Source organism: Echinops telfairi, unplaced genomic scaffold, assembly GCF_000313985.2.
Source record: "Echinops telfairi isolate 266 unplaced genomic scaffold, ASM31398v2 ScPeMD7_7423;HRSCAF=8461, whole genome shotgun sequence".
In the NCBI taxonomy this organism is placed as follows: Eukaryota; Metazoa; Chordata; class Mammalia; order Afrosoricida; family Tenrecidae; genus Echinops; species Echinops telfairi.
Genome location: NW_022111323.1, coordinates 698,550 through 708,500, shown reverse-complemented (window position 1 = coordinate 708,500; position 9,951 = coordinate 698,550). Strand labels below are relative to the sequence as shown.

At 42.1% G+C, this 9,951-nt stretch overlaps 1 protein-coding gene across 3 annotated transcripts in view; it reads left to right on the top strand.

Annotated features, from left to right (window-relative positions):
- Positions 1–9,236: 9,236 nt before the first annotated feature.
- The window catches only part of LAS1L (LAS1 like ribosome biogenesis factor), a 25,238-nt gene continuing 24,523 nt past the window's right edge, over positions 9,237–9,951 (top strand). For all 3 annotated transcript variants that reach the window (XM_045297821.1, XM_045297820.1, XM_030887707.2), the window contains exon 1: positions 9,237–9,524. In XM_045297821.1, the coding sequence (XP_045153756.1) occupies positions 9,334–9,524 (191 nt within the window). In that variant the 5' untranslated portion in view covers positions 9,237–9,333. The remainder of the gene's footprint in view (positions 9,525–9,951) is intronic.

The following is a 9,951-nucleotide window of genomic DNA, read 5'->3' as shown; positions in this document are numbered from 1 at the left end:
ACCAGATACATACACTCTGCTTCGACACTCTCTGCTTGTCTTCATGCTGACAAGCCACATGGAGACCCCTGATGGAACCAGAGCCCTCCAGCTGGAAAAGCCACAAGGAGACCCATGCCAGCACTGAGATGCTTCCACTGCCACTGGATTCACAAGAGTTTCCACCCACTGGCCTGTGATCTTCCTGCTTTCGGCATCATTGCATGCGTTGCGTGAGTCTGAAGAGGACTTTATAGATTGGTATCAGACATATGGGCTAATATCAGACTTACGGACTTGATCTGGACTGGGCTGGGATGTTTTCTCAATATACAATTACTCTTTTATATAAAGTTCTTTCTTATACACATATGAGTGTCTATAAATTTGTTTCTAATGTCGGGGGTTTAAATGGAGAGAAAATGTTTTGAGAAACGATGTACAAATGTGCTTTACACAATTGATGTGTGTATGGATTGGGATAACAGTTGTATGAGCCCCTAATAAAATGTTAAAAAAAAAAAGAATCTGGAAAAGTTAAAAAAAAAAAAAAAGATGACATAAACAGTAGATCTCCCACCCCCACACTCACCCCTTAACCCCCAAGATGCCGACTGGATCTGATCTGGTTTCCAAAATGCTCTGTCATTATTGGTTTGCATTGTTTTCTCCAGGTTTTGGTTGTTCACATTAGAGGGTATCCCAGAGGTGTTAATGCAATGGAGGTCACCCTCCTGAAGCTGTGTTGTATGGTTTTCTGTTTTTCTGTACATGAAACCTAGGATCGACGAACCTAAAAGGACAGCAAGTAGAATAAGAAGTTCAGGGGGAGGGGGTACAGTGGTGGAGGTGAGGCAAAAGGGAGACGATGTCAAGGCGTCCATGGAGAAAAAGAATGGTTGGAAACTGATTGTGGTACCAATTGTACATTCTCTTTGACATGATTGAAATTGGGAATGATATGACATATGTATTACATCCCAACTAATGATTAAAAAAATCTTAAGTCAAAAAAAAAAAATTTGTTTCTCTAGTCAACCCAGACTAACACACACACAAACCACTCCACTCCCACTCATCATCACAGTTTTGCCTCCATTAAACAGTGCCTAGCACCATCTTCATGAACAGTGTTTACTTAGCAAATGAATGACATCTATTATCTGGCACCACAGAAGACTCCCCTCAACCCCTGCTCACCAAAAAAAAAAAAAAAAAAGATCTTGGCTCTTGTGTTGTAAAGCCTCCCTACTTCCATGCCCCCTCCCTGAACCTCACACACATACCTTGGCCCTTGTGTATACTTTTCTATAATCACCCACTATGTGCCTGAAGGCACAAAAAATGTATCACTCAGCAGTGATCAGATAGGATTATATACTTACAGGATTATGAAACCAGAAAGGACTGCAGAGACTCCCTGTCTCTAATTTCAAAAATGATTAACTGGGTCCCATAGAGGGCAAAATATTTGTCCAAGTACCTTTACCACAGTAAAGTTCAAGTCAGAAGTAGATTCGTGAAAAACTTTCAGACTTTTAAGTTATTTGCTTTTCCCACAGCTCCCTCACTTTCAGCTGCCTAAAAATTGGCAGTTCAAACCCGCCAGCTGTTCCATGAGAGAAAGAAAACCCACCAACCACTCATTGACATCAAGTTGATTCCAACTCACAGTGACCTTATAGGATAAGGTAAAATTGCTCCTGTGGGTTTCCAAGATTGTAACTCTTTACGGGAGTAGAAAGTATTGTCTTTCTCCTGTGAAGTGGCTGGTGGTTTCCAACTGATGACCTTGCAGTGAACAGCCCGCTGAGTTGCAGAAACAACTATTTCTACAAGTGCTCCTGTATGGGAGAAAAGACATGGCTATATGAGAGAAGCTGGATTATATGAAGAAGAATCAGGATTGGAGAAAGGTTTATCAACTGCCTGTGATCTGCAGTTTTCACAATCTTGCTTGCTGAAAGTGAGGATGAATTGAAGCTCTTGCTGATGAAGATCAAGGATTGTACCTTTCAGTATGGATTACAACTCAATGTAAAAACGACCAAAATTCTCACAACTGGATCAATAGGTAACATCATGATAAATGGTGAAAAGATTGAAGTTGTTGAGGATTTTGTCTTGCTTGGATCCATATCAATGCTCATGGAAGCAGCAGTCAAAAAAATCAAACAATGCATTGCATTAGGTAAATCTGGTGAGCTGTACAAGACCTCTTTAAAGTGTTGAAAAGCAAGCATGTCACTGAGTACTAATGTTTGTCTGAATCAAACCAAGTTATTTCCAATCTCTTCATATGTATGTTGTGGTAGATATAGAATTGTTTATCAGTTTGAGGATTAAGATGTAGGGGTGGAGTCTAGCTTGTCAATCAGATCATAGCCAACAAGGCCTCTGTGTGGGCTTGGCCTTCTCCTGAGAATTCTGAGAAATCTGGTACTTCCTCCTTGGTGGTGGGAGACTCTCTGCTCACACTCCGAGAGACATAGCACCTGACAAGACACACGGACCCACCCTGATGCAGAGACCCCTGCCAGTGCTGAGATGTTTCCAATGTCACTGGATCCAAGAACGTTCTACCCACTGGCCTGTGATCTTCTATATTCGGCTTCATTGCGTGTGTTTCATGAGTCTGAAGAGGATTTTATAGATTGGTATCGGATATATGGGCTAATATCAGACTTATGGACTTGATGTGGACTGGGCTTGGATGTTTTCTCCATGTTCAATTGCTCTTGTATATAAATCTGTTTCTTATACTCATATGTGTGTCCATGGATTTGTTCCTCTAGTCTACCCAGACTACCACACATGTGAAAGTTGAATATTGAATAAGGAAAATTGAAGAATTGATGCATTTGAATTATAGTGCTGCTGAGGAATACTGAAAGTACCATGGACTGCCAAAAGAACAAACAAATCTGTGTTGGAAGAAGTACACCTAGAATAGTCCTTAGAGGCAAGGATGGTGAGACTTTGTCTCATGTTCTTTGTGTATGTTATCAGAAGAAAACTGTCCTTGAAGAACATCATGCTTGGTAGCATCAATGGGCAGTGAAAAAAGGTAAGGCCCTTCACAGATGGATTGACCTAGTGGCTGCAATGATTGGCTCAAACATAAGAACAATTGTAAAGATGGCACAGGCAATGTTTCATTCTGTTGTTGACAGGATCGCTATGAGATGGAACCAACGTGATGGCACCGAAAAATGACATCTGTTCCCATAAAAATTTCAACTTAGCAAACTCTATGGGAAATTCTGCTCTGTCCTGTAGGCTAACTCACTCACTGCCATTGAGTTAATTCCACCTCAGAAGGACCTGGATAGCACACACCACCTCCTTTTTATCCAAGAAGAGAAAAGTAGGTAAATGATGTCACATAGTGGCTGAGAAATCTAGTTGCCCTAAGGGTCTTAGTCTTCAAAAGTAGAATTTCTAGTCACATCCTGTTTGTTCTCCCTTTCTCCCCTGAAGGATGATGGGACATAGAGACTGTCTTCTAGCCATAACCTATAGGATATTTACATAGCCTGAGTTCTGCAGGCAATAACCAAGACCCAGCTATGCTGTCCAGTGTCTTTTCCAGGAAGGGTGAAAGCACTGAGACAACCGGCAGTTTGAGAGTCAGAAAGGACTTTCCTACTCTGAAAGCAGCTCTCTAGGCTTGCACAGGTGGGGGGGGGGGCACTGCTTTGCCAAATGTTTCTTTGCTTCACATCCTGGTACAACCTCTCTACCTACAATATAGAGAGCTGAGGATCTAGGACTTAGAACTGAAGATTGGTTAACAGTCCTAGATATTTTCAACAATAATTTCAATGGGAATTTGGGGGGTCTAGAACTTCAGTACATCCCTCTTAGGAAATAGAACGGCACCCAATTTGGCCACATCCTAGCAGAAAGCTACAATATAGGTCAAAGGAAAGGGAGTTTTAGTTCCAAGGAAAAGGGGACAGGCTTCATGTTACTTGCCAAGATCTGACAGCATGCTCCAGTTGAGCATGAGGATTCTTAGAAATATAGGTGAAAACAAGAAGCTCCTTAGGGATGAATTAGACCAGGATCACTTGCTTGAGCCCTCTAATAAGCTTCATCCTTGAATCATAGCTGCCCTACTGATAGATGCCTGGATAGAAAGAAAAGAGGGAAGGAATTGAGCTGCCAGGAAAATGAAGTCTGGTCCTGGCCCAATTCCAGAGCAAAAATGGGGTTCAAGAGACTAAAAATGAGGCATAAGCTCAATGACAAATCAGGAAGGAGATTTGGGGTAAATAAACCTTTCTTTATTTCTCTCCCGTCTAGGTTACAAATTTCAGGAATACATCTAATGGATGGGACCTGAGTAAGCTGGTTGTTGGGAGATTTGAGGGTGGGATTGGGAGGTGATGATTCTGAGAAAGCTGGGTGACTGGAATGGAGGGAAAGGATAATAATGAGGTAAAAATGAAGAACATTGTATAGCTGAAGTTTAGGCATAAAACTGAAGCATATTTTGTAGGATGGGATACAATTCATGTAGTCAAATGTTGTTTAAATGAAATTATACTAAAAAATAGATTTCCTGGGTAATGCAAAAGGAGTCCTGGTGGCATAGTGGTTACAAGTTGGGCTGCAATGTACAAGGTCAGTACTTCAAAGCTATCAGTTGTTCCTTAGGAGAAAGATGAGGCTTTCTACTCCCATAAACAATCATGTAAACCCACAGGGTAGTTCTACCCTGTCCTATAGGGTCACCATGAGTGAAAATCAACTCGATGGCAATGTGTTTGGTGTTTTTGGTTGGGTGATGTGGAAAGCCTTGGAACTGAGTAAGATGCCCTTTTTCTAGCCAAAAGCTCAGACCACAAGTCCGTATCCTCCACCCATGCATATCCTCAGGAAATAGCACACAATTCCACTAGTGGCAAGGAGGGGGTAGGAGGACTGGTAGGGAGTGATCAAGGGCAATGTAACCGAGAGGAATTACTGAAACCCAAATGAAGGCTGAGCATAATAGTGGGACAAGAGGAAGGCAAAAGGAAATAGTGGAAAGAAGTAGGAGGCAAAGGGCATACATAGAGGTCTAAATACAGGCATGCACATATGTAAATATATTTATATATGATGATGCGGATATAGATCTATGTGTATATATTTATAGGTTTAGTAGTAAGGTAGCAGATGGAAATTGGTCCTCCACTCATATACTCCCTCAATACAAGAAAACGTTTCTTGACCAAATGGACATTCCATGACACCCACCTTCCCGACATGATCACTGAAGACAAATGAGTGCATAAGTAAGTGTGGTGAAGAAGGCTGATGGTGACCAACTATCAAGAGATATAGCATCTGGGGTCTTAAAGGCTTGAAAATAAACAAGTGGCCATCTAGCCCAGAAGCAACAAAGCCCACATGGAAGAAGCACACCAGCCTGTGTGATTACGAGGGGTCAAAGGGACCAAGTATCAAGCACCAAAGAACAAAAAAATCATATCATTGTGAATGAGGGGGAGTTCAGGGTGGGGATCCAATGCCCATCTGTAAGCAACTAGACATCCCTTTGCAGAGGGGTATCGGAGGAGACGAGTCACTCAGGGTGCAGTGTAGCATCGATGAAACCCACAGCATTCCTCTAGTTTTTAAATGCTTCCCCACCCCACCACTATCATGATCCCAATTCTACTTTACAAATCTGGTTAGACCAGAAGATGTACAGTGGTACACATAGGAACTGGAAATACAGGGAATCCAGGACAGATGAACCCCTCAGGACCAGTGGTACGAGTGTTTATACCGGGAGGGTGGAGGGAAGGTGGGGTAGAAAGGGGGAACCAATTACAAGGATCTACATATAACCTCCTCCCTTGGGGATGGACAAAAGTAAAGTGGGTGAAGGGAGACGCCGAGCAGTATAAGATATGATAAAGTAGTAATGGTTTATAAATTATCAAGGGTTCATGATGGAGGGGAAAGTGGGGTGAGGGAAAAAAATGAAAAATGAGGAGCTGATTCCAAGAGCCCAAGTGGAAAGCAAATGTTTTGAAAATGATGAGGGCAGCGAATGTACTAATGTGCTTTACACAATTCATGTATGTATGGGTTGTGATGAGAGTTGTATGAGCCCCCGATAAAATTATTAAAATAAGAGAATGAATTTGGGGTTTTCACTTCATTCTAGCCCCAATCTATGAACAATTAGTTCTCATGACATGTCCCTTCTCAGTGCTCAACCTCATGAAGCTATGAGTGCTATAGCAAAGTGTGATGAAGAAACTACATGGTACCTGGTTCTCAGAAAGAACAATGTCCAGGGTTTTCAAACAAGCAGTCATCTAAGTGAGATACCAATTAAGTCCACATGGAAAAAGCACACCAGGCTGTGTGGTCCAAGGATTGTAAATAATATAATCCAAATCTAAAGAAGGGAATGGTATCAGAGCTTAAATTGTGAACATCTGATTTGCAGAAGGCTATGGATGATGGTAGAAGCTCAAAATCTATTTGCAGAGACCACACATACATTAAACCTCTGGTAAATCCCCTCCAATCAAATTGAGCAATATAAACAGCCCTGTTATCAGACAGAGAACACTGTAAAGTTGATTATGGTAGACACAGGTCAAAATGTACTATCTCCCTTTAGACCCATTTTAAAGCTGTTTCAGTTTTTTTTTTTTAAATGAAAGGGAAATACACATGGATTAAGCCCTTGGAGAATCTCCATGGAGCAGGGTGTGAATAGCCTTGCTAACATGAAGACTGCATTGGAAAGTGAATTGTTGCAGATGCAGCTAGGTGCAAATTTAGCACCCTATCATTTGATCTCCCTTTTCGCCCATTTTAAAGCTGTTCCATTTTTTTTTTTCAGTGAAGGGGAAATACGTGCAGATTAAGTTCCTGGTAAATTCCCTCTGCCCATGGACCAGGAATGGGAAGCCTTGGTAACATGAAGAATGCATTGGAAAGTGGATTGTTGCAAATGCAGTTGTTAAAATTTAGCACTCTATCATTTGATCTGCCTTATGACCCATTTATATTTGCATTAGGTTTTAATATTTTGTTTTCTTTTCATTTTAGGTTTTTGTCTGTTTTACTTTGTTATTCTTACTCATTTGTGTGCTTTTAAAAAGTTTTTCTGTATATGCAATCCAGGATAGGTAAATCTGTAAAGACAGTAACTGGATTAATGGTTCCTTGAAGGCGTGCGTGTCAGGGGAGGTTGAGGGGAAATGCAGAGCTAATAATGATGATCACAAGAATGAAGACAGTGTTCTAAAACTGATTATGGTGATGATTGTACAACTAACTCTTCATGATGCAATTGAACTATTGAATTGTATGATGTGTGAATTTTATGCCAATAAAACTTTTGAAAAAGAAAAGAAACAGGAAACAGGTAGGATGTAGAACAAGTGATTTTAAATTGTGAGGATTGCAATCAATGACATGAAACAAAATATGTATGAATTACTGAATGAAAACTTGATTTGCTCTGCATACCTTCATTCAATTCAAAATAAAAAGTTGCCAAAAGAAAAAGAAAAAAAGAAATACTGTGTAACTATTTAACAACAGATTTAGTCAGGCAGAAGAAAAAAATAATGAAATTACAGGATGCAGTAGTAAAAAATACAGAGGCTGAATAGCACCTAGAAGGTTGGTCAGAGTTTAATGGAATTATGGTGGAACATTAGAGGGGAAAAAACCTATATAGGCAAAATAGGAATTCCAGAATGGGATAAGCGAGACAAAGTGACACAAAGAATATTTTAAGAAATAATGTCAGAAGATTTCCCAATCTGAAAAAAAGACAGGAATCTGTAAATCTAAGAGTCAAAAAACTCTGAATAGGGCAAACACACTACAGCAAGACATATAAAGTTTTAAAACAGTAAGGATAGTTTCCGGGTTAAGATGACCACCTACCAAGATATACTACAGAATTCTTTGACAAATAATAAGTGAAAAAATAGAAGATAGTGGTAGAGGGTCAATTGCCACATACCCACCACTGTTCTCTGTGACTGAGATGAAAAACAAAACAAAGCAAACTCACTGCCATTGAGTCACTTCTGACTCACAGTGACCCTGTGTGTTTCTGAGACTGTAATTCTTTATGTGAGTAGAAAGCCTCCTCTTACTCCAGTGAAGCAGCTGGTTTCAAACTGCTGGCTTTGTGGTTAGCAGCCCAATTGCATTTGTTTCATTTTGTGCCGCTATTATTGCTATGTATCTTCACTTCATAATATTGCTTTCTCCCAGAGCTCCAAAATCTAAGGCATCATTTAGAAAAATATTCTTTGTGGATATTGAAAACCACATAGCACTGTGATGCTAGCAGAGAAAAACCCCTTTCAACCAAAGCAGAGAACTTACAGACCATTCAGACTGAGACCCAAAGATATGTCCCAAACCGCACAAGTAGTGGTGGTACTAAGTTAAGACCAGAATCCAAGTCAGATATTACCCCAAACATGACTTTCACCCCAAACATATCGCTGTGCAACATTACAACTGGTACCAATTTGGAAGGTAGGTCCCCTGGGTACTTACTACACAAACTGATTTTATTCAACACAATTTGGGATATTTGTTCTGCAGCTCTTCAGTGTCCATTGTATTTCAGGGTTAAGTATTGATTCATTATAATGAAAAGTCTACTTACCAGTGCATTTTCAGTACACTAGGAGCCCTGGTGGTGTAGTGGATACGAGTTGGGCTGTGATCCACATGGTCTGTATTTCAAAACCACCAGCAGCTCCGTGGGAGAAAGACCGGGTTTTCTACCACAATGGCAGCAAGAGAGAATCACAGTCTAGCCCAACCCGCCAAGTGATGCAAACGGAAAATTCCTCTTGCAGCCTTCTCACTCCCTCATCATCTGGGAAGACGGACAGAGTAGAATTGCCTGATAGGGTTTCTGAGGCTGTCATCCTTATGGAAGCAACTGTCCCATCTTTCTCCCCTAGGCTAGTCGTTTGTAAGCGCCCGTTTAGCAGCCAAGCACTTGAACCACTGCACCATAAGGGCTTCTTAAGAAGCAGGTAAAAAATTGGCGGAACCTTAAGGCTGAGCGCGTGCAGCTAGTACGGTTGCTTTGCAAAGAGAGCATTTCCGGCCCAGTGACGACATTACCCACCTGTAGGACGTACGCCAAGCTCTAGCGTTTCTATTGGTTTCGCTATGTTGGTAGGCGGGCTTACGTCACCGTCACGCTCTCCTATTGGATGCTTGAGCGGCGGTCCTTTGGAGTAAGGAAAGCACGTTGTACTGAAGGCTGTGCTGAGGGCCGCGTATCTCGGCCTAGCTCCGTTTCCAGTGTCTTTGTGGGGTTGTAGGACCAGGTCAGGTTTGGATTCCCGGGAGATGGATCGTGTGTGGAGTGCGTGGTGCGGCAAGTGCGCCAAAGGGAAAAAGTCGTCGCCCCTTTGGACCCAGCGCATCGTGGTCGCCTGGCTTAACAAGGCCGAGTGGGACCAGGTGATGGTGTATCTGTTCTGCGAGGACCATACATTACAGCGGTACGCTCTGAACCGTATTACCGTGTGGAGGAGCAGGTAAACTGGCGGGCCCTGCCGTCCTTCCTCTGTGCTGCTGGGGCTTCACCTCATTCTTTGTTGCTGTTGTATAATATAAGGCCCTATCCTTTGGTCTAAGTTGCCGAATGATGCCTGTATGTGTACTTTGGGCCTTGTACCTCTTCCACGCTCCTGGGGAAAAGCCGCAGCCAAGATCTTGCAGGCTTCATCCATTTGTCTTGTTTGCGAGCTTAATTTCTATCTCCAGAGAATGACCTTAACTCCATTTTGGGGAAGGCCCTGGCAGTAACACTGGCCCTGGGCCAGGCCTTATGTTAGCAGTCGGGAATGGAGTTTTGATTCAAATGGGGGCGCGCGCGTGCGCGTGTGTGTGTGGCGGGTGTGGGGCTGCCTTGCTTGCAAACCCATGTTTGAATGGGGTGTTCCTGCGCGCCTGTGTGTGTGT